The 26342-nt window shown below is 34.4% G+C and overlaps 1 protein-coding gene across 10 annotated transcripts in view; it reads left to right on the forward strand.

Annotated features, from left to right (window-relative positions):
* Nucleotides 1–26342, forward strand: part of LOC115209509 (protein NDRG3) — a 141017-nt gene that overhangs the window by 93460 nt on the left and 21215 nt on the right. For all 10 annotated transcript variants that reach the window (XM_029777985.1, XM_029777977.2, XM_036505190.1 and 7 more), the window contains 8 exons: nt 5224–5286; nt 13018–13078; nt 15027–15113; nt 15739–15816; nt 17326–17426; nt 17522–17587; nt 19888–19987; nt 20652–20739. In XM_029777985.1, coding sequence (XP_029633845.1) covers nt 5224–5286; nt 13018–13078; nt 15027–15113; nt 15739–15816; nt 17326–17426; nt 17522–17587; nt 19888–19987; nt 20652–20739 — 644 coding nt within the window. The remainder of the gene's footprint in view (nt 1–5223; nt 5287–13017; nt 13079–15026; nt 15114–15738; nt 15817–17325; nt 17427–17521; nt 17588–19887; nt 19988–20651; nt 20740–26342) is intronic.

Below are 26342 nucleotides of genomic sequence, written 5' to 3' on the forward strand. Positions count from 1 at the left end.
ATGGCTGCGCCTATAGCCTTTATTGCAAGTTCCTCATCTAGAACCAGTAAAATCAGTACAGTTGATTATCCATTTTAAATAGTTGCAAGTTAGTGACTGAGGGGAAAAACATGGGCAAAGAGGAAATTTGAAGAGGGATGACATTTTTAGGAGGAACACCTGTATGTAATAGTTAATACAGGATATGGTAGATGAGTGGACAGAACAGGGTGAGAAAAGGAAGAGGGATAAGTGTATCAAGTGGGCCTGAGTAAAGGTGACAAAAGACCAGCAACTGCCAAGGAATTTATTTTACAGACATTTCATCATATTTGAGCTGCTCACTCTTTGGCTCATGAATTAGGCCAGTCTTCTATATAATTTTAATCATGCTATATTCAATGCCAATCAGATTCTTGGCTATTGTTTTTTCTTCTTGATCTTTATTGTTTTCTTTTTGGTAATATATCATAATCTTTCAGTTTGTATAGTTTCAACTGCAAGTTTTAATTTTTCTTGAAATTTGTTTTCTTCTGCTCACTAAAAATATTCACATAACATCTTACATAAAATAGATCAGTCAATAATCTATATAATCAATAGATCAATATTCCATACAATTTCTCTTCTTGTCTTCAGTACTTCAACATTATGATTGAAGGTGTTCACACCTGTGCCTGAGTGTTAGTTATCCAAGCACAGAAGTGGCTTAAGCAAAGGCATGGATGTGTGGTATGAAGCTTACTTTCCAACCATGTCATCTTGGGTGTAGTCCCAATGTGCAACACATTGGGCAAGTGACTACTATAGTGCTGGACTGGCCAAAACCTTCTGAGTGGATTTGGCTGACAGAAACTAAAAGGAACCCATCTTTAAAAGACCTTTGCATTTTCAAATCCCCTTCCCTATATATTTTCACTTGCGCAGTACCTTCGAAATAACAGTTTAGCTAGGTGTAAATACACCTAAGGGATATCAAATATCTGAAGAATTTACTGGTTTATATTACCTATATCAATAACAATGTTACTTCAATAGGTAAATAAAATAAACATATTAGTTTATTAGTATATAAAATCAGAAATGGAAAAACAAAACAAAACAACTAAACAATTATATATTCAATTCAATTTAAATATTTTAAGAGATGTGTTATTTGTTTGTATAAAATATTTAAATTGAATTGAATATATAATTGTTTAGTTGTTTTGTTTTGTTTTTCCATTTCTGATTTATATATTTATGCTTGTGTGTTTGTATGTATTCTTGTCTAGGCATTATGTAATGGTTGTAAATGAACATCATCATCTTACAAATGAGGTTGTTTGTTTCTAGTCTTCTGTGAAAAACATGTCTAGCTATGGGAAAATATTAACTTGCTTGGAGACAGGTGAGAATTGGAGACAAGAAGAGTATCCAGCCATAGAAAATCTGCCCCAGCAAATTCTATCTGATCCATGCAAGCTTGGAAAGTGGGCATTAAATAACGATAATGAAGATTTCTAACTTGCCTTATTGAGGCATTCTAAATCACTTTCAATGTAAACTTCATGACTCAAATTGCTGCTCTGGACACACAGCATCTTTGTTAGTTAACCATGATATATGATAGGAAGTTATTACAGCTCATAATACAGAACAGGGAAACCTAATTAGATAAATGAGAGGAGGATAGGTGAATCAGACAAGAATACTTGCATGGCGGTGGTATGACCCCAGCAGCTCCAAGGAGTACAACCTATTGTAATAATGGTAGAAAGGCAGAGAGAAGAGACGGTGCACCACTAGGCTAGAAGTACTGGTATAAATGTGGAATCAGAGTAGAGTAACAATAAGTTTTGAAGCTGTTGCTTTTAAATATTCTCCTTATCTCTGATTTTCAAAGAGACATTCACACCCACCAGGTGGCTGACCTTTATGATTGTACAAGCTTTCTCTTATCAATCCCAAATAACTACATCAGACATGTTATGTTTGCACTTGTTCCTCCACTATACCTTGTACTTTTGTGTATGCATTTGATAAGTTGGACATGTTTTATATTTGTCCTGTATAGTCTTTCCTACAGACAGCACTGTGTATTGTTTTAGCAATAACATCTGTTGCAATAGCAAGTAGCCTTGACGACATATTTGGTCAGTTACTGATCACATTTCCACAGAATTGTGGTGTAATTGAAATATTTGGTTGCATCTTGGTGGTTTAGAGGCTTCACTATCACTTTTGTATTTTGTACATTAGATACTCCTGGATTGCAAGAGTCTAATCTTTGAGATGTGATGTGATGTAATAGTCATGAGTCCAAGAGAAGCTACTCTTCATGTTAATATTATCATCCTTCTTAAATTTCTAGGAAACAAAACCATACATTAGATTTTTGTGGTATGCTGAGTGTTTGTCTTTCAGGTCTTTGTTGCAGATACTAATCCTGCAGTTCTAATCTCAGAAGAATGGTCATCAGGAAGTGAGTTACTTCTTGGGATGTTTACTGCTGATTTGCAGTATGTTTTTTTGCTTTACTTTTGTTCACTTGGTAGATGTATTTTTGCTGCTGCTGTTTAGCAGGTGCTTTCCAAATTATCCCTTATCATTTTCCTCCCTTTTTTCTTCCAAGATAAAGTCTATAAATATCACTGTTACTATGGAAGTCTTCTGTTGATGTCATGGATTTCCTCTACAGATTAGTCAGCTTTTGCTCCATATCAATACTGTTACTGCAAATGATTGAGGAATATTGTTGCAAGAGGAAAGCTTTGATTGTTATATTTTTAAATCTGGTATAATGTTCTTTGGTTGCTTTATCTCTGTTCATAGCACCTTTGCATCATATTTCATCAAAACCTAGTTATTTGTAGCACTCTTAGTGTGGAAACAGAGGAAATAGAGAAACCATTGATGCAAAGGTTTGAGGTTATTTTTCCATATCCAGCCATCAAATCTGAACATTTCTTTTGGTCAAATTGCATCCCTATATCAGCAGAGAATATTGTCAATAAATCATACTGTTTATCAGAATTGTAAATATTTCAAGTATTGATCTTTATATCGTCTTCAAAGAATTTATGGATTATATTAGTGTATCTTGTTGTATACCCTTGCGCATAAAAGAACCTGACAGTGGATTTAGAGCCAAAGTAAACCCAGATAGGCTGACTCTTTGGAATATTCCCTTTGAAATATGACATTGAAGACAATCATTTCACTTTCTGTTACAAGTGTGAGATTGTAGATAGGTTTTTTGTGACCCTTTCAATGACAGCAACTAAGGCAGCAGGTATTTATTGTCAACTGCAGTGACTTCAGTAGCCTTGAATAGGGAATGGAATTGAATGCCTCTATATGGATGAATTAATTTTTGTACTGTTGTACTGTTGTTCCCCCTTTTTTTTATGCAGATCCCCTTCACTCAGTGTCTTTTTTAAAAAGCCAGCTCATGTGTTGACTCGCCTGTTAATTTTCAAATGTATCACTTTATGTTGTAGTCATCCAGTTTCCAAAACTTCCTGCCAACTACAATTAATTCTCTCTTATTTGTTTTACTCTTGCTACATTTTTTTTCTGTTTTATTCTGAAGAAACTCTAAGTAATGATTAAAAATAAAATAAAAAAGAGAACTTTATTCTTTTAAATAACAGTATAAGATGAGTTGTCTAGGTGTAATTTTCTCATCTAATTGCATTTCGTTTTGTTTTTTTAATGTTTTCTCTGTTTTTATTCATGAATTTTGTTTCTGAATATTTTGGCAAAATGATAGAAAAACAATTATCATTTGCTTTATGTCTCACAAATTTTTAAAGAAGTAAGCTAAGAACTGTAAATGTCAGTTAGGCAGTAATGTTCAAATTAAACAGTAATTTGATTAGTGATCCATTCAGTTGTGTCAAGAATAATTCTTTATCTTCCATATAACAGTTTTAGGTAACAAATATCAGTTGTTACTCTTTTATATCATCACAATATCAGTGCCTATACTTATTTGATATGAGAAGAATTTAGCTACCTTCATAGTAATATAGTTCCTGTCTTTTGTTTCTTAACTGTTTAAAATCTGATTTTCTGTTTCTCTTTTCTACCAATTTAGTTTCGGTGTTCAGTTACTAGTTCAGTTTTTATTTTCATTTTATTTTAATTTTCTTTCCGCACTTTAGTTTGTATTTTGTAAAAATGTCTAGCTGTTCTTCTAGAACAGCTCGATGAGTTTAGTCTCATTTGATGCACATCAGTTGCTAATGAGTCTTATTATTCGATTGACTTGAATCGCCTGCCACAAATGATTGAAACAAAAAAAAAAAGAAAGAAAAAATGAAAAGAATTTGCTTCTATATTTTTTTTTCAAACAATGCACTCACTCTCTTCAGATTTTGTTGCAAACTGCATTTGAATATTTTTGTTCTTTTAATTTTTATATTGAATATTTTTTGTATATAGAATGATTTAGTGTACTGATATGATTAAATTATATATTTTGAAAATTATTTACAACTAATACATACATACATACATATATATATATATATATATATATATATATATATAGTAAAAGTTTTTAATGGTAAAAAATTAAACATTAAGTATTTAAAATAATGCATTTTCTTAAAGCTTGTAAAAAAAGGAAGGCCTATTCATTAGGTTATTTATTATATATTAAGAATTCAAGTTTTCTAGCAATACTTTAGAAATATTTCTTCATTGCTGCTTATCTGATGCCAAATATTTAAACAAATTTTCTTTTTCCACCATTCAGTTTCATTAGATAAATGCTTACTGAAAGTATAACACATACTGTTACAGAAAGAAATATCAAAACACTCTTTATTAAAATTGACTTCTATTTGTGTGTGTGTGTGTATATGTATATATATGTATATATATATATATTCTTCAGTTTGGTGTTAGATCCTCTGTCAGCTGCTTAGAATCTAAATTCTTTATGCTCTTTCTTTGTGTTACAACATAAATGAATAATTTAGCAGGGCTGAATGAGGGGAAAGTACATAACATAAATTGCTGGCATCAAGAATTAAGTTAAATTGTATTAATGTTTATAACATAAAATAATCTACTGTTTAAAATATCCATGGATTTAAAATACAATTTTATGTATAAAAATGAAGAAAGAAGATTTCAATGTGTTGTTAATAGATGTGTAATTAGTTGTTAAAACCAATTTGTTCATCTGAGATGTGTCTTGTGTATGACATTTCTTTTTAGATAAAATACTCTAGCCTCTATCTCTTTTTCTAGCTATTCTTATCCTACCATGGAGCAACTTGCTGATGCTGTCCACCATGTTGTCGAGCATTACAAGTAAGTGTTGTTTCTTTTTCTTATTACTGGTGTGTGACTATTTTAAATAATACTTCCTTATTTCTCTCTTATTTTATTATTCAAATTAGACTCTTGTTGATACCATTATAACATTTTTTTTAAAGTTCAGAATAATTACAATTTTTTTTTTAATGTTTCACTCCTTACAAGTGTTGTTGTTGCAATAGATACAATAATGATATATAATGCTGTGTAACAATTTTATTTTTTTTTGGTCAATAAATGTTATTTCCTATTTACTTCTGTTTAGAAATCAGAAACGATTATTATTCCCTTCAAACTTTGCTTTTGTGACCTGGACATCAATGTTTTGAAACTGGCTTGTTTTCCATTACATTCCAGACAGGTTCAGTGCTGAATTGCTGAAGCAGAAATATCGTTATAACAAATATTCTGCCCAGGACCATAGATTTGCTTGTCACTTGCTTGACCGTAGCCACTTGTGCATGTCCCTTAATCGCTGACAATATGTGCATCTATGATCATGAGCAGGAGTGGTGGGGGAGCATCATAACCATATGCTGAGAGGAATTCTTTGGGGTTTGAATAATTGTAACAAAAACAAAGTTTGAAGGAAATATTAGCCATTTTTTTTTCATACTGTTTAGGTGTAAGCAAATAGGAAATGGCAGTTGCTACCCAAGGACAGAAAGCATATTATACAATATAATGCAACAGATATAGTAATGATGGCAACATTTGATTTTGTTTCATCTTATCTGAAGCTAGTTGTCAAATACATTGTCATGGTCATAGCCGGACTAGAGTTACACTATATATTTTCTCATGATGTGATTGTGGCAGAAACAAGACAAAATCCATCCATTCAATCATTCAATAATGTTACACTTTGCTAAGCTAATGTGGAAGATGCATGTTTTAATGCTGTCACCAACCTTACTCTGTGCATTTGATGAAAACCTTTTAATTATAGTTTTAATTATAGAGACTATTTGCAGGAGTAGTATTTAGGGACTGTAGGAAAATGTATACTATTAGAATACAATACTGTTAGCCGCACAAACACTGTGTACTTGATAAACAGCACACTAGATTTAACCCTTTTGTTACCATATTTCTGTTGAAATACTCTTTGTTTCAATTAATTTTGAAACCAATGAAGAATTTATTAAAGTCATTGTGTTCTTATTAAATTTGTGTTTTTGGAATATAAATTAACATGAAATTTCGGTGGAAGATTTCAATTTAGAACATTTTAAAACAGTGAATTTGTATCAGGATTATTGTTGGTCTCTGGCAAATTAGCACCAAAAGGGTTTAGTGTGTGGTTCAGATCTTCTCAAGAGCTTAGCTTGAAGAAAGATAAACTCCACCAATCCCAGAAACTCCTCCATGGAGGAAACATAGTCTATCTCACCTGTGTCAGAAGTCATAATCTCTGGCAACTTCAGTGTGCACATCTCCCTTTGTCTATAACCAAAATGTTACTCTACCAATATTAACTGCTGTTGTAATGCCATTTTTGAGTATTTCTGCAACAAGTTTCTTAAGTCTAAACGTATATCTGACAGACACACTGTCACTTCTAAAACCTGATCATAAATGTTTCTTACCAAACTGGAATAATTTTGGTCATTACCTAGATAAGGCTTTCCACTTCAACCTGCAAAACAACCTTGGACTCTGTCGTCGTCACAATGCGCTTGAGTTAGATAAATAAAAAGAGAAAGAAAAGATTGATGCAAGGGAAGAAACTCTTCATTGGACTTAAAATTAACTAAAGGTTATTGCTTGACAATATCAAACATCGACTCAGACAATGCATTAGCAAATCCTCATCATCTTTCTTTCTTTTTCTTTCTTTCTTTTTATTTCTCTCTCTCTCTTTTTCCTTTTCTTTCTTTTTTCTTTTTTCTTTCTTTCTTTTTCTTTCTTTCTTTCTCTCTCTCTCTCTCTCTTTCTTTCTCTCTCTTTCTTTCTTTCTTTCTTTCCCTTTCTTTCTTTCTCTCTCTTTCTTTTTCTTTCTTTCTCCACCTTCTTCTCTCCCCTCCTTCTTTATTGAATTTAAACTAATTATTGGATCACCCCATAAATAATGTGGTTTTTTTCAATTACATGAACTAAAAGTCATAGGGGGACAGTATAAACTACCTGATTATTCTTAGTGCAAGTTTTGAAGAGTGCAGTCCGATTTTAACAGTTATTTTTTCAAAGCTATAATGGAAGTGATAAAGGAGCATATTCAGCATATTTTGCTTTATGAGTTCAATAAAGGCAACAATGCAACAGAAAGTGTGAGGAATATTAATGCAGTATATGGGGATCAGACAATATGCGTAAGCCAGTTCCAGAAATTCTGAACTGGAAACTACAGCCTAGTCCTGGAGGATGTCGTGCAAACCCTGGTGGAATAAAATCCCATTGTAACTGTTGAGGAACCAGCAGAGAAGCTTGGATTCGGTCATTCAACCATTCATTGACTCCTGCGTGCCATCAGAAAAGTCAGCAAATTGGGTCAATGGGTTCCTCACAAACTTTCCAAGTCTAATCGCATGCAGAGACTGCTGGTGATGAGAAATGGGTTCTCTATTAAAATGTCAAAGCGCCGAAGACAATGAGTAGGGAAAGGAGAAACACTGGCACCCCAGGCTAAAGAAGGTCTTCACCCACGTAAGGTTTTGTTATCTGTTTGGTGGGCTATGAAAGGTTAAGTCCACTTTGAACTTATAAACCCAAACCAAACGATAACAAAAGAGATCTCAGAACAGCTTGAGTGGCTTAAGTCAGTGCGAGAAGAAAAAGGACCATCGTTGGTTTCCAGACGAAAGGTGTTCTTCCATCAGGTTAACACTCGGCCATACACGGCAAGAATGACATTCCAAAGGCTGCAGCAGCTTGAATGGGAAACGATGTCCCTCTCCCACCATATTTGCTGGACATTTCCCCATCTGATTATCATTTATTCCAAAATCATTTGGATGGAAAAAATATGAATTCTGTAGATGAAGTTAGAACAGTACTGGGGGAGTGTTTTTTGCTATGGGTAAGTGAATTTTGGAAGAGGGGCCCTGCAAGTCTACCAGATAGATGGAAGAACATTGTAGAAAATGAGAGTAAATTTTAGATTAAAAAAGAACTTGGTTTATCTTAATTTTGAAAAACGAAAGAAGTATAAAAAAAAAACACATTATTTATGGGATGACCCAATATAAACAATGTATTTAATACAAAACAATTATAATTCATATCAGAATTCATCTATCCACAAAAAAATCTTTCTAAGCATCTATTCTGGCCGTGTTGTTGTTGTTGTTGTTATTATTATTATTATTATTATTATTTATTATTATTATTATTTGGCTCTGCCTTTCTTCATTTTGGGGTTGATAAAATAAGTACCAGTTGAACTCTGGTGTTGATGTAATCAACTTATCCTCTCCCCTGAAATTGCTGACTTTGTGCCAAAATTTGTGACTATTATCATTATGGCAGCAAGCTGGCATAATTTTTACTGCTCCAGACAAAATACTTAGCACTTCTGGCTCCTAACATACTGAGTTCAAATTCTTCCAAAATCAACTTTGCCTTTCATCCTTTCCAGATGGATAAAATAAGGTACCAGTTGAGTACTGGGGTTGATGTAATCAGTCATCCCCACTTCCCCTCAAAAATTTCAGGTCTTGTGTCTGTAGTTTATAGGATCATTATTAGGAAGGGCACCTGGCTGTAGAAACCCTACAAAGACATAAGCAAAGATTGGTATAGTCTTCTGACTTGCCAGTTTCAGTCAAACCATTCTATTCCTGCTAGCATGGAAAATGCATTTTAAATTATTATTATTATTAGTAGTATTGTGTTTTTTTTAAGGCAGTGAGCTGGCAAAATTGTTAGTACATCAGGCAAAATGCTTAGCAGTATTTTGTTTGTCTTTATGATCTGAGTTCAAACTCTGTTGAGGTTGATTTTGTTTTTCATCCTTTTGGGTCAATAAAACAAGTACCAGTTAAGCCCTGGGATTGATGTAATCAGCTTACTCTTTCCCCCAAATTCGCTGGTCTTGTGCCAAAATTTGAAACCATTATTATTATTATTATTATTATTATTATTATTATATTATTTTTAAGGTGGTGAGTTGGCAGATTTGTTAGCATGTCAGGCAAAATGCTTAGTGGCATTTTGTCCGTCCTTACATTCTGAGTTCAAATTCTGCCGAGGTTGACTTTGCCTTTCATCCTTTCGGTGTTGATTAAATAAGTACCAGTTACCCAGTTACGCACTGGGGTCAATGTAATGACCTTCCCCCAAATTTGAGGCCTTGTGCTTCCAGTAGAAAGGATTATTAGAAGTACCAGATAAATACTGGGGTCAATGTAATTGACTACTAGCCCCCTTCCCCCAAATTTCAGGCTGTGTGCTTGTAGTAGAAAGAATTATTATTATTATTATTGTTGTTGTTTTTCTATTGAAATCAAACTACTTATAAGCTGCTCACCACCAAACACTAACTAAATCTTTTGCAGTCTCATTTAGCCACAAAAAATTTTTTCTAGTAAGCAAATCAATACGCTGCATCTAATAAAGGATGGTGGTAGGAATAATGATAAAATAAATAAATATTTGGAAGCCTGTTAAACACTATCAAATCAATTAGATTAAACTAAAAAAAGGCAGTGCTTTGATAACAGAGTAAACATTGCTTGCAAACATACTACCATTGCACTGCAACAATGGAGCGTGTTTCCTACTGCATAGTTTTATTGAGGCAGTCACTCTTGGCTTGTGTCCATGTCTATGTGGAGGCTTTTGTTAATAGCGGAAATTTGAAATGGTCTGAAAGTTGCCAGTTGGGTTAAGCATGAACAAAGCATTTTAGATGCCATATATTTGATTAAAAATATACTTGAGTCTTTCATTTTTGTACACTCGAGTCTTTGATTAGTGTTAGGCAGATTGCATAAATGTGTGTTTATACATCCCTCCTCCATATATGTATATATATATATATATATATGTGTGTGTGTGTATGTATATACGTGTGTGTGTCATATATATATATATGTGTGTGTGTGTATGTGTGTGTGTGTGTGTGTGTGTATGTATATATGTGTGTGTGTATGTATATATGTGTGTGTGTGTGTATATGTATATATGTGTGTATGTATATATGTGTGTGTGTGTGTATGTATATATGTGTGTGTGTCTATATATGTGTGTGTCTGTGTATATATGTATATGTGTGCGTATATATATTCATATACATATATATTTATATATATACATTTTTCAATATGTGACCGTGTGTGTATCGTTGGTGATTTTCTTTCTCTGTCTTCCCTTCCTTGGACTTTTCCTTTTTCTATGTTTCTGACGAAGAGCTCTGCTTGAAACGTTAAATCCTCCTTTTTTCTTTCTTTTCCTGAGCGTTCAATAACACTATACTTGTTTCATGTCTTTGCGTTGTTGTGTTTTCTCTTTGTTCATGTTTGGATTAACTATGTGTATATATATATATATATATATATATATATATATACACACACACGCATGCACGCACGCGCACGCGCGCACACATACATACACACTTTGGGCACCTTCAGCAAGTGTCTTCTACTATAGCCTTGGGCTGACCAAAGCCTTGTGAGTGGATTTGATAGACAGATGCTGAAAGAAATCAGTCGTGTATGTGTGTGTATATATATATATATATATATAATATTGGATGGGGGTAGAGATTGAACATTTGTAATGGATTACCTACTCCATTGCTAATAAAGCATACTTAATATCTCCCTTGGTGTGCGACTTTGTGGCCACCCTGTATATGTAGGCACAGGCGTGGCTGTGTGGTAAGAAGCTTGCTTCCTGACCACATGGTTCTGGGTCCAGTGTCTTCTGCTATAGCCTCAGGCTGACCAAAGCCTTGTGAGTCGATTTGGTAGATGGAAACTGAAAGAAGCCTGTTGTATATATGTATATGTTTGTGTGTCTGTGTTTGTCCTCCCACCATCGCTTGACAACTGATGTTGTACATGTGGTAATCTGACTACTGTCATGTAAAAAGTACTAAGTACTCTGTGTAATATGGTTGACATTAGGAAGGGCATTGAACCATAAAAATCATGTTAAAGCTGGCAATATAGCTTGGTGCAGTCTTCTGGTTTGCCAGCTCCTGTCAAACTGCCTAAGACATGTCAGCATGGAAAATGGATGTTAAATGATGATGATATATACATACATACACCTGTATATATACTCACCGGTAAACATATGATTATGTATATTCTTGCCATTTTATTTGTGTGTGTGTGTATATATATATATATATTTTTTTTTCATAAACTTGTGTGTGTGTGTATATATATATGTATTTCATAAACTTGTGTGTATGTGTGTGTGTGTGTGTGTGTATATATATATATATATATACACACATACACACAGAGGCATATTTCTGTGGACATGTGTGTTAGTGTACATACACTCTAGTAATTAATTTAGATAATTTTTACTCTGTGTTTCCATTCATCTAATCAAATGATTTTTATATACCACAAATAGTACGCTACTAAACCATTTTGTGGCTGGAGTTTTGCTAATTATAATGTTGGCATGACTACCAAGCTCCACTAACAAGATGAACCAAAAATATATAAAGCTTAGGAAACCCAGAACAGTAGTTTGACAAATCCACAACTGGCAACACTTTGAAGTTACTGTCTTACTCTCTTTTTCATAGTAAATACAAACATAAGTGTGTGTGTCTGCTTGTTCCTTCACCTGTGTTGATCTTTTGTTTTCTGTAAATTCAAACTATATATATATATATATATATACACACATGTGCACAAACACATGTGTGTGTGTAAATGTTCTCAATGTTGCACCTTTGTTTTTGTTTCCTGATTGTATTAATCTCTTAGACTGGGTTGATTAACCTGTAAGATCCATCCATTGTAACTTCTGTATTAAGGCTTTTTTTCTAAACTTATTTCATGTGTATTGCTTCATTTTTCCATTTTCTGGATGGTTTTGAAAATGAAAGTTCTCCACAATAAATGTCTTTACATTAGTTGACCCCAAGTTCCTGCCTTTATTTAAAAAAAAATTCTATCGTATTTATTTTATTTGTGTTTTGCGACTTTTTCTTCATGAGTCTTCATGAGTTATCTTTCATAAAGTTTAGATTTATATTGTAAATGAATGAATCCACTTCTGATGCCAGGTCTTACAGCAAAATAAACTTTAACTCATAGAGAGATAAACCCTATTAATAATAAAAATATTATTATTTGTGTGTGTGTGTGTGTGTGTGTGTGTGTGCGTGCGCGCATGCATGCATGCGCATGCATGCATGCGCATGCATTCACACACAAACAAAATTGGACAGACTCCAAAGAGACTGGTGTTAGCAAGGGTTGTATTATTTAGTAAAATCAATAAAAAGAGTGCAGTGGAGTTAGTGAGACAGCAGAGTTTTGCATCTTCTGCTGTCTCTCATTAATTTCTTTCCTGTCAACTTTTACCTGAAGGACTTTGTCTGAAATGTTGGATTTTCCACACCCCACAACAAATTCACTGGTCTCTTTTTTTATATATCTATTTTACTATATATATATATATATATATATATATATATATATATATATATACACATATATACACACATATATATAAATATAGTAAAATAGATATAAAAAAAAACTCACGTACACACATGCATTGATATAAATTTTTTTTTCACTATTTCAGCTTAAGAAGGATTATAGGATTTGGTGTTGGTACTGGAGCCAATATTTTGGTTAGATACAGTGTAAGTATATTTATTTAGACTTTATTATTGTGTAGATGTCATAAAAGTTGTTTTGAGATTTATTAGCATACTGTTTTTAATATTCGGTGGTATAATATTAATATTTAATATTCCTGAACAATCTTAGAAGGGAGATCATTTGAGGTAGGCTTTGCAGTGGGGGGAAGCCCTAAGTGGTCATTACGTTACCGCCTAAAGCTAAAGTCTTGTTTTCAGTCTCAATCAGCGCTAGGTTGTATATTGTATCGGTGAAACCTATGTTTAAAGTAGGGAATCGAAACTGAGCGGCTCGCCTAAAGTCCTCAGACAGGTCATTCCTAAATTGAAGCCACAAAGAATACGGACTATTGGGTGCACAGTTGTGCAGTATAACAGCAAAAAGTGTCCTGAGGCTTCCAGGCGAGTTGGATACACAAGCCTCTGATAAGCAGGCTTGCCACTGCCTGTCATCTTCAAGAAGACCGCGCTGTTAACATGCCTCCTTGTATGTTGCAAAAACATTTTCATCCATAGTTCTTAAATCCTGAAAGCAAGTTGGGCCTGTTACTTCATGTAAAAGAAGACGGAGATGAAATCATTCAGTCTGATTTGGGTGCACTGTATAAACATACCCAAGGCAATCATCGAACTTAATGCCTTTGTGCACTTCAACAGTTTTACCTGTCTTCCTTCTCCTCCACATCTTGTTCCAGGTGTAGTAAGATGGAACCTGGGAGTAAAGGAGTGTCCGTGCAAAAGGATCAACCTGACAAAGTTTAAAAAATGCAGTAAGTGTATTGTCTGATGGAGCCTGTGCTACCTGGGCAGTAGTGACTTCACTGAAATACACTCTTTGGCCATTTTCCAGATGAACAGCAAGCTGAACAACGGCAGGATACCTTTTGTGTATTGGAAAACCGAACATATGCCAAAACGCTTCATTGCTGCTTATGTACTGTGCAGCCTGGTATTGCATTACTTCATCATGTTGGTTAATGCCTTGGAGGCCAAACATGGCGGCATCGGACCCTTTATTAATGTATTTGCAGATATATTTGATTGATCTGATGGAATTGCAAAATTCAACGTTGATATGCACTTTAAATGTCTTTGAAAGAAGCGGACAGTAAGGTACTATCCATCTATTGTCAACTTCAAATTTCCCTATGGTTAAGGTTAAGCCTCCGTCGCATGACTTCCTATGCCTATACAGTGGGTACCCGTCTTGAGCAGTTTGAGTCTGGGACACAAATTTTTGGGAATAATTCTTAGAGCATACACCATTTATCAAGCAATCTTTTCTGGGAAGAGCTGATCCTGAAGACTCTGGATAGTACTGGCTATTGTGCAAATGTTACTTATGTCATCATCTTCATTTCCGTTTTCTGGAACTTCACCATTACCAAGAAGGAGAATGTCCCTCGCAAAATCTACTGACAATGGGTCCTCATGGAGGCATGCTATCATATGTCTAATATGGTCCATGATGAAGTTATTCTGTTTAATGTCGGAATATTGAATGATTAAGAAATTAGAATGACAAAAGAATTAATAACTATGGATTTCATTAGCTTATAACTATTTCTGCTTATAAGGTGGAATGCAGCTTCATCAGAGTTTATTGCACTTCATGTTTGAAACTTTGATGAAGCTGTAGAGTAATGCCCAAGCACTCAACTATGAGTGTATTGCATCTTATAGCAGAAACGGCTGTGAGCTAATTAAGTTCATAACCTAATCGTTCCTTCCTTTGTCATTTTAATTTCCTATTACCACTTTGTACTCAACTGAAGTTACATTCTGAAGCATATGTATATTGATTAATTATTAATATGAATTATTAACTTCTAATTTCACTTATTTCCAAGAAAATTTGGATTGTCATTATTTATATATTTATAATTATCTGCTTTACTCTTTTTTGTTATTAAATCGTATAATATGACTCTGTTCCTAATTGCCATTCCAGTTGTGTCACCCAAGCTTTGTTGATTCGTTGGTGGTGATTAATCCCACTTGTGATGCTCCTGGATGGATAGAATGGGGCTACCAAAAAGTAAGTTTTATTGTTGTTTTTGTTGATGTTGATATTTTTCACAAACTAGAAATTAGCTCTTTTTCCCTTAAAAAATTAATTTTGTTATTTTCTATGAGGTGAGAAGCAGTACCCATGATCTTTGCAATCCCCATCAGATTAATGGGGTAGTTATCATTTAACCTTAGGTCTACACTAACTGAGCAGACCTGTGATCAAAATGTCTTGAGTCATGATCATTCTGTTTACTTGGGCATTGAGCTATGTTTCCTCTAAGTTTAAGGAAGTGAGTACAAATATCCATCATGAAAATCACCAGGCCACTTTCTGGATCTGGTCTGATTCACCTCATTATATTTTTGCCCTGTTGTGTGTGTGTGTGTGTGTGTGTGGTGTGTGTGTGTGTGTGTGTGTGTGTGTGTGCGTGCATGGCCTTGTATCAGTTACAAAAAATCAAATGAAACCAAAAATTTGTTATTCAAATACAAACTTGTATAAAAGTTTTCTACTTTATGATAATGGGTATTCTAAGTCTTTTTTTTCTTTGTACTTGGAATTTTGTCTGTTACATTCACTGACAGTTTTTAACCCCTTAAACCCACTGTGTAATGTATTTAATCTATTTTTGTTTTCTTTGACATTATAGATGAACATGTGGTATTTGTTTAGTGGTCAAATGACAAACTTTACTGAAGAGTATCTCTTGTGGCATTGGTTCGGAAAGGTATGTTGTACTCCTGAATATCTTAAGCATAATCAATAAACAAAATGTCAATAATGGTACCAAGAAAATGTGATATTAGTATCATTGTGGTTAATAAGTGGCAAACTAGTAGAATTGATAGAGTGCCTAACTAAATACATAGTGGTGTTTAGCTACAGTGCGTTACATTCTGAGTTCAAATCCAGTGGGAGAAAGATTGCAGCATTGTCTTTCAGCTCTCTGGATTTGACAAAATAAATATCAAATATATTCATATTTGGTACCCCATTTTGAGGGGTTTTGTCTTGTGAGTATTTGGTGAATTCACTAGTGTTGGTATCACCAAGAAAAGAAAAGCATTTAGCACATTGTGATGTGATTGGTGCATCCACTTGTAAAAGGGCATCCACTTTTAGAAACCATGCTAAAGCAGATATTGGTGTGCAATGTTCTGGCATCTTGGTTCCTAACAAAATGTCCAACCCATGTCAGCATGGAAAAATGGTTGTTAAATAATGATTCTGAAGTTGAGTCCAATCATCTAATCCTCTCCCTTTACAAAATGGTTGCCCTGTGCTCATAATGTAAGACCTCATTATTATTTTGGGGAATAAGGCAACTAGCTGGCAGAATCGTTAGCACACTGGGCAAAATGCTTAGAAGCATTTTGTCCGTCTTTATGTTCTGAGTTCAAATTCCACCAAGGTTGACTTCACCTTTCATCCTTTCAAGGTTGATAAAATAAGTACCAGTTGAGCACTGGAGTTGATGTAATCAAGCTAAAGCATAATTAACAAAAGCCATAACTGTAACATTATCCCATTCCTTTCAACTGTAAATGTGTGGTCTACCTCCTCAATAAGTAATCATTATTTTTATTGATTTTCATCATTGGTACAAGTAACACATTTTAGTGGAAAGTATAGTTGATTAACCCAACCTCTTTACTTTCAGTGGCACTTTATCAGTCCCCAGAAGGGTGAAAGGCAAATTTGAACCCAATGTAGCGGATCGTATCTAAATGTTTCAGAGGATTTTCTTAGACACTCTAACAATTCTACCATCCACCATATGATTGTTAACCCTTTAGCATTTAAACTGGCCATATCCGACCAAAATATTGTATCTTTTTTATGTTCAAGCCATCCCAATCCAGCCTCTCACACCTCTTCTACAATAGACTATCACATATCAAAAGCTCTAAGATATCAAAAACAATATGCATAAATAAGCATTATATTTGACAGAATAATCTGAATGCTAAAAGGTTAAGGCATTGGACAGCTAGTAAACTGGTGGAGCAGTTTGTGATATATAGTTATGTCCCTTTGCATTATGAGTTCAAATTTAATTGGAATTAACTTTATCATTCATCCCTCAGTGTCAATACAAGAAGCACAAGTATTGATGTTGATTAAATTGACTTTACTCGTAACCGAACGTTTGTGGCCTTTGTTATTGTTTTATTATTTTATATGATTGTGTTAATATACAAAATTATTATTTCATATAATTATTGTTTTTACCTAGAAAACTCGATGGGAAAACCATGATCTAGTCAATGTGTACAAGGACTGCATCAAAGCTATTAATCCACAAAACCTGGCATTATTCATAGAATCTTATCTGAGGTAGATACTTTTAAACTTTTTAAACTTTCATTAAGAATCCATAAATTGGATAAAGTTTAGCAAAGTTATATTTCTTTTCTATTCTTCTATTTCAGACGAACTGATCTTGGCTTGATCCGAGAACTGGATAATATTCGCAGGAACACTGTGAAGAATGTAAAGTAAGTGTCAAGAATCTTTGTTTTCTTTTTATATGGGTTGTATATGGCAAGCTGGCAGAAGCGTTAGCATGTCAGGCAAAATTTTTAGTAGCATTTTATCTGTTCTTACGTTTTGAGTTCAAATTCCACTGAAGTTGACTTTGCTTTTCATCCCTTTCAAGGTCGATAAATTAAGAACCAAAGGAGTACTGGGGTCGATGTAATTGACTTAACTTTCCCCCAAAATCTCAGGCCTTGTGCCTACAGTAAAAAGGATTATATGGATTGTATTTCTTTATGCATTTCAGCCCTGTTTACTGTGACTCTTTATCTCCTCTTTTGTCTGTTCTAACTATTTCTTTAAAATATTTCCTTAATTTGCCTCCACTGGTGGTACCCTTTAACTGCTAACTCCTATCACTTTCTGAATATGGCCTATATAATTTATTCAGATTATATTTCATACTAATATTAGTATATCCTTAGCTAATCTCTTTGTCCAACTAGTTCTTCAACTCCCTTGTGCTCAATCTTTCTCACACACACACACATAGCTTATCCAATAGAAAACACTAAACTGTTTTTCCAGCTGGGTTAGCCATATATCTCCTCTACAAAAAGACACCTGTTCCCATCCCTCTATCAAAACTTGGCATAAGCCACCTTCTTCAATACTACACCCTTTCACTCAAGAGGTCTTGTCTTGTGAGCTACTTGGTGACCTCACTAGTGCCAGTGACATAAAAAAAAAGCACCCACCACACTCTGTAAAGTGATAGATGTGAGGAAGTGCATTCAGCTATTGAAACCATGGCAGAACAGACATTTGAGCATGACACAGTGCTATGACCTGTAATCCTGTCAAACCACCCAGTCCATGCTGGCGTGGAAGACAGACAATAATGTTGATATCTAAGCAACCATTTTAGATTTTTTAGTATTCATTACCATTTGTTGTATCTTTTGTATGAAAACAAACGTTTTGTTTCCAAGACTTGTTCCACACGTTCTTCTAACTTTAGTTACTAAGTTATCACTAGATTTAGTAAAAATGCATCACCAGATTATTTCTATGTTTTGGGTGCCTGCCATACAATTAATGATCTTCAGTTCATGTACAATTACTATGTAAGCCACTCTTATGCCTCTGTTATATCTCATCAATTCAAAAACACACTTCTTGCTAAGGCCAGTGCCATGGATCAGAAAACATGGAATAGCATCATCACCAGAGTCCATCATTCAGCAACACCCACAGCTGTGTATTGGCTAAGAGGGCAGCATCTCTCTCCAGTCACCAGCTAAGGATTTTACTTACTTAGCCAGTTTTTGGACAATCTACAGTATATTGCATGCTTACCTTCTTCTGCACATTATTCAAGATCCATTTTTCTGTTGTTCTCTAAGTATTTGGCCCATACAATGAACAGGTGAACTAAAGCATACTCTTTTAAACCCTTTTATAGATTTTGCAATAGGCCTCAATAAGCAATCAGTCATGAATTCCTTTGATGATACCATTTAATGGTGTCCTGGAAGTAGGAGGTCAAGAAAGAATATGTTACATTTTAGCGTTCTACAATGAAAAGAAATGTGTTGAGAATAGACATTTGGGAATAACTTAGCATATAGTAAATTTCTCAGTAATCATGATCTTTAATGATCACTCTCTTATTTACTTAATTGAAGTGAGCTCACAACACATATATCTACACAGAGCTTTCTTATTGCTTACCTGACTGTTGAGCATGGAATCTTGTCAAAATCTTTCTCAAATATTAAAAAAAAAAAGAAGGAAAATATTTCTTTGTGACATATTTATCATTTAGTTGACTTCACAAATATACCATTTGGGCAGCCCCTATGCTTTATTAGAAACAAAGACTTCATCTCGAGAATTATTACTTTATTCTGTACAAGCTTTTCTTTCTACCACCTTCATTACTTCTCTTTTGAGTCACGAAGTATGATTATAAGACCCTGGAATTATACATGGTTCTTTCTAACGATTGAACTTGCTTACAATATTCTAATATTTTATAATTAGTTACAGAATCAAGGTGGTAAGCTGCAGAATTGTCAGCATGCTGGACAAAATGTTTAGTGACATTTCTTCCAGATTTATGTTCTGAGTCCAAATTCCACTGAGGTTGACTTTGCTTTCATCCTTTCAGGGTCAGTAAAATAAATACTAGTCAAGCACTGAGATCAGTGTAATCAACCAGCCTCATCTCTCAAAATTTCAGGCCTTGTCCCTTTAGTAGAATGAATTATTTATAGGATTATAATACAACAATATGGTGTTTTTTTTAATCTTTCAGATGCCGCACTATGCTGCTGGTTGGTGATGACTCTCCTCATCTTGATGAAGTTGTTAATATGAATGGAAGGATGGATCCTCAGGAGACTGATTTTGTTAAGGTATTTCATTGCTGCTTTTTTTCATTCTTTAACTTTTCATTTGAATTCATGAAACAAGACCTATTATTGTTCACAGTAAGATGTTGACTATGTAATTCTGATGTGAAAATCTTATTCTAGTATTCTAGTATTTCTTAGTTTGTTATGTTGCTGTTATCTTCTTTGTTTTACTTGTGTTTGTCATTGGACTATGCCCATGTTGGTGTACCACCATGAAGGCTTACCTGAACAAATAGACCCTAATAATAGTTTTTAAGTCTGGTACTTATTTTATTGGGCACTTTTACACCCAGTAAAAATCATCCAGTACACTCTGTAAAGTAGTTGACATTAGGAAGGGAATCCAGCTGTAGAAACTAAGCCAAAACCTGGTGCAGCCCCTGGCCTTGCCATCTCTTGTTAAGCTGTCCAACCTATGCCAGTATGGAAAACAGATGTTAAATGTTGATGATGATGGTGTTGTTTGTCTCCACCATACCACTTGACAACCAGTGTTGGGTTGTTAATGTCCCTGTAGTTTAGTGGTTTAGCGAAAGAAGTCAATAGAATAAGTACCAGGCTTAAAAAGCAATTTGTTTGATTAAACAATTCAAAATAGTACCCCAGTAAAAGATAAAAAATAACCTGTTATTTTCAAATAAAAAAAATTCCGTTTTTGTTTTAGATTGCTGATTGTGGTGGTATGCCCCTTGAGGAGCAACCAGCCAAAGTGTGTGAGGCTTTCCGGTACTTTCTTCAAGGAATGGGCTACAGTAAGTAACCATATACTCTCTCTGCTTACTCATATTCCACTTTCGCCCCACCTTTTTTTTTTCATCTCTAGTATTTGTTAGTCTTCAATTAGTAAACTTCACCATGTCTAATTTTTCTTTCTCTGAACTCTTGGAATATTTAAAAAATTGACCCTAATCACTGCATGATAAGCTAACCATAACATTTTTCATGCTCACAGTTAACATTTCACCTGCTTTCATTCATTAAGGATAAATTTCATTCAATTGCGAAAGTGATTATCTTCATTTGTCTGTCTCACTTGCGGTTCTAATACAGCAGTGCATTGTGGCTCGATTATTTTTTTTTTTTCATCTTCAGCTTTATTTAAATCAAGTAATGTGTGCTGTAGAACTACTTGAAATACATTCAGAGATATGCTATATTTTGCTTCTTAATTAAAAGGTGTCAACTTAAGATGAATGGTTATTATCATCTAATTTATCATTCCATAAAGTTTATGCACATTCACTGGAAAAGACACCATCGTCTTGGTGGCTTTACCCTGCTTTATGTAATATATATATTGTCTTTTAAAATATATACATGTGTGTGTATATTACATAAATATACATTTATGTAATATATATATATTGTCTTTTTAAATATATACACGTGTTAGCAGAAATCATGCTAAACCAGACTGGAGTCTGGTGCAGTACATCAGTTTACCAGCCCTGGTCAAATGATCCGATCTATGCCAGCATGGACAACAGATGCTAGATGATGATGATGATAAATATACACATACACACCAACATACATATATACATATATGTATCTGTGTATAAATATATACACATGTATATATTTATATATATATAATATACATGTTGAGAAGACCTGTCAAGCCAAGTGAAATCACAGTTGTGGCCATTGTTGGTGTCACACAACTAGCATGTAAAAAACACCTTTTGAGTGTTAGGCCTCACAGAGTCAATGTGGCCGATACTGGTGTCACTCAACTAGCACCTGTGTTGGTGGTATGTAAAAGCACTCATTACACTCTTGGAGTGGTTGGCATTAGGAAGGGCATCCAGCCGCAGAAACCATGCCAAACCAGACTGGAGTCTGGTGCAGCACATCAGCTTACCAGCCCTGGTCAAACCATCTGATCTATGCCAGTATGGACAACAGATGCTAAATGATGATGATAATAAATACACACACACACATGCACCAACATACATGCATACATATATGTATGTGCGTGTATATATACACACATGCATACATTTTTACACAATTAGAGATATGTTCTATTTTTTTCTTTATAACCAGCTTTATAATAAAGCAGTATCATAATAAGTATTTTGAAGGAAAATTTTTTTTATTAGTCGAAAATTTTGGGATTTGGTGCATAACATCTTTAACTATAGACTTAAATTGTAAAAATTTTCTGCTTTAAAAAAAAATTTTTTTACAAGATGCTGATTATTATATTGCTCTCCAGCTCACTCTCAATATATATATATATATATATATATATATATATGTACATGTATATGGTGAGCTGGCAGAATCGTTAGCATGCTGCATGAAATGCTTAGTGGTGTCTTGTCTTTATGTTCAGAGTTCAAATTCTGCAGAGGTTGGTTTTGCTTTTCATTCATTCGGGGTCGATAAAATAAATACCAGTTGAGCACTGGGGTTGATGTAATCGACTTAATTACTTCTGAGTAAGAGTACAAAACTGCATTCTCTGCCAAGCCATGTTGAGCCAGTGTGGAAGAGTAGGCTTATCAAACCAGTATGATCCCAAGCCATTTTCTGGTGGAGAGAACAAGCTGAGGCCCTCATTCAGCAGTGGACTGAACATAGACAATCAAACCGAGTCCAATCCAATATATATATATATATATATATAATATATATATATATATATATATAATATATATATATATATATATATATAGGAAGGGTATCCAGCTATAAAAACCATGCCAAAACAGATAGTGGATGTAGCCGAAATCCTCTGGCTTGCCATCTCCTGTCAAACTGTTCAACCCTTACCAACATGGAAGACAGACGTTAAATGATGATGATATGTATATACGTGTGTGTATATGTGTGTATGTATATATATATATATATATAATATATATATATACACACACACACACACACACACACACACACACACACACACTAATCACACATATATACACTACTATACTGGAAGCAGGCTGGACGATGATACACTATGTGGAGCTCCAAACTCCCCAGTAGTAATCATACATCTAATCGTACACACAAGAAATAATATATACATTGGCAGCTGCATTGCTATACCTTCAGGAATGGCAATGTTGTTAAGAAGTTTGCTTCCTAACCACATGATTCTGTGTTCAGTCCCACTAGGTGTCACCTTGGGCAAGTATCTTCTACTAGAACTTTGCGCCAACCAAAACCTTCCGAGTGAATTTAATTGATGAAAACTGAAAGAAGCTTGCCTCACACACACACACACTGATGTATATGTGTGTGTGTGTCCTTGTGATAGCTGTAAAGTCGTTATCACTGTTATACAAGCAGTGTCATTCATTTCTAGTATTCTGTGAAGACATGTCTAGCCATGGGGAAGCAGGTTCATGACAGAAAAACCATCCTTCCTGCCTTAATAAATTCTGCTTAGCCCATGGAAAGTGAAAGTTAAAAGGATGATGATGATATATGTGTGTGTACACACACACACACACACACACACACACACACACACACACACGTGTGTGTAATTTAAAAGTGCTTGAAGGCACAATAGTTTACCAAAAGATTTGGCTAGGGAAGCAGTTTCACATGCTACTCCTATTCTTCACATAATGCCCATCATATCCTTAGATTGGGTAGTGTGTGAAGTTCAGACTATGTCATATAGTAATATATGATTCACTGAAAATGAAATTGGTATTTTGAAGCTTTATGTAACATATTAGCTCTTCTGCACATCTATTGTCACTTTGAATAAGTCAATTAACCAAGTTGCACAATCCGGTTGGAACACTTCCTTGTTATTTTCAGCAAAATATGTGTTAATAAATAAATATGTGTATGTATGTATGTGTGTTTGTGTATATGCTTGTTTTAACATTCTGTGGTGGTTCTATATGAGCATCACCTTGATATTGTTGGAAAAGCCAGGGATTGGCTGCATGACTTTTTGTAAGATAGTAGTTAGACAGTTGCAGCCAATGCTGCTCTCTGTCTCTGATGAGACATCAACTCTTGATGGAGTCCCTCGGAGAACTGTACTTGGACCACTACTGTTTGTGGTGGCTTTCTCAGATATGCCCTTACTCATACAATCAGCCACTCACATCAACTATGCTGATGATGTAAAAGTGTGAAGGCACATGGCTTTGTGGTTAGAGTAGCAAAGGCTCATGATCCTAATGTCATGAGTTTGATTCCGGGCAGTATGTTGTGTCCTTGAGCAAGACTCTTTATTTCACATTGCTCCAGTCCACTCAGCTGACAAAAATGATTTATATCTGTAATTCAAAGGGCTGGTCTTGTTAAATTCTATGTCACACTGAATCTCCCTGAGAACTATGCTAAAGGTATGCATGTCTGTAGAGTGCTCAGCTTTTTGCATGTTAGTTTCACAAAGCAGACTGTTCCATTGATTGGATCAACTTGTGGAACATTAGCCATCAGAATTGACAAAATATCCATGATGTAAAAGTATCACAAGTAGTCAAAGACCTTGACGATAAGTCAAAACAACAGATCTAAATGCTTTATACAAGTGTGCTGAAGAAAGCATGTAATACAGTGTTGAGAAATTTCAAGCTCTCTCCTATTAATCCACAAACAGGTTGCAATCAGAATTGTTGGAACTAAGAGGTATTGCAATTCTGGAGCCAGAGTTGGTGCATTACCTGAGGATCCATGAGTAAATGAAGTGTCATTCATTCTGTGTGCATATTACTGACAAGGCCACACCGTGCAAGCAACTGACAGGCTGGATCCTGAGATCATTTGGAAAACAGAAAAAAACCGAAAGTATGTTATTCCTATGGACTAATTGCCCGGATTACTGCTCCTAATTGTGTTTGCTACTACACATCAAACGAACTGTTGAACCCGAGACAATTAAACATCTCTGCATGGAGAAGATTACCTCAATGCAACAGATGAGCTACTGGGAGAGGCTGAAAGAACTGAGGTTCTACTCTCTAGAAAGAAGATGTGAAAATATGTAGTGATATATATATATATATATATAATATATATATATATGTATGTATGTATATGTATGTATATATGTATGTATGTATATGTATGTATATATGTATGTATGTATATGTATGTATATATGTATGTATGTATATGTATGTATATATGTATGTATGTATATGTATGTATATATGTATGTATGTATATGTATGTATATATGTATGTATGTATATATATGATATATATATATGTATATGTATGTATATGTATGTATATATATAATATGTATGTATGTATATGTATGTATATATATATGTATATGTATGTATATGTATGTATATATATATATGTATATATGTATATGTATGTATATGTATGTATATATATATATGTATGTATGTATATGTATGTATATATATATATATATATATGTATGTATATGTATGTATATATATATATATATGTTAGGAAGGGCATCCAGCCGTAGAAACACTGCCAGATTTGACTGGGCCTGATGAAGCCTTCTGGCTTCACAGACCCCAGTAGAACCGTCCAACCCATGCTAGCATGGAAAACGGACGCTAAATGATGATGATGATGATGATGATATATATATGTATGTATGTATATGTATGTATATATATATGTATGTATATGTATGTATATATATATATATATATGTATGTATGTATATGTATGTATATATATATGTATGTATATGTATGTATATATATATATATATAGTATGTATATGTATGTATATATATATATATATATTATATATATATATATATATGTATGTATGTATGCACACATACACACACACGGTGGCGGGGGTGCTGAAAAGTTCCTGCTTTTAAGGGTTTTGTGAAAGGCCTGGTTGGAGGCCCAACTGTCCGAGTTCTTTTACAGGGCTTAGAAAAAATAGACTGCTGCAATAAGTGTGTGAATCCAAGAGGGAAATATGTTGAAGAAAATCATAGTTAATTGATCCTACTGTATTTTCTTTCATGGAGGCGCAATGGCCTGGTGGTTAGGGCAGCCGACTCATGGTTGTAAGATCGCAGTTTCAATTCCCAAACCGGGCATTGTGAGTGTTATTGAGTGAAAACATCTAAAGCTCCATGAGGCGTTGGCCGGAGGAGTTGGTGGTGAACCCTGCTGTATTCTTTTACGACAACTTTCTCTCACTCTTTCTTCCTGTTTCTGTTGTATCTGTATTTCAAAGGGCCAGCCTTGTCACACTCTGTGTCATGCTGAATCTCCCAAGAACTACGTTAAGGGTACACGTGTCTGTGGAGTGCTCAGCCACTTGCACGTTAATAAATGAGCTGCGATGTCACTGGTGGCAAGCTGTATCGGCCTTTGCCTTTCCCTTGGATAACATCAGTGGCGTGGAGAGGAGGAG

The sequence above is a fragment of the Octopus sinensis genome, linkage group LG1, assembly GCF_006345805.1.
Source record: "Octopus sinensis linkage group LG1, ASM634580v1, whole genome shotgun sequence".
Lineage (NCBI taxonomy): Eukaryota > Metazoa > Mollusca > Cephalopoda > Octopoda > Octopodidae > Octopus > Octopus sinensis.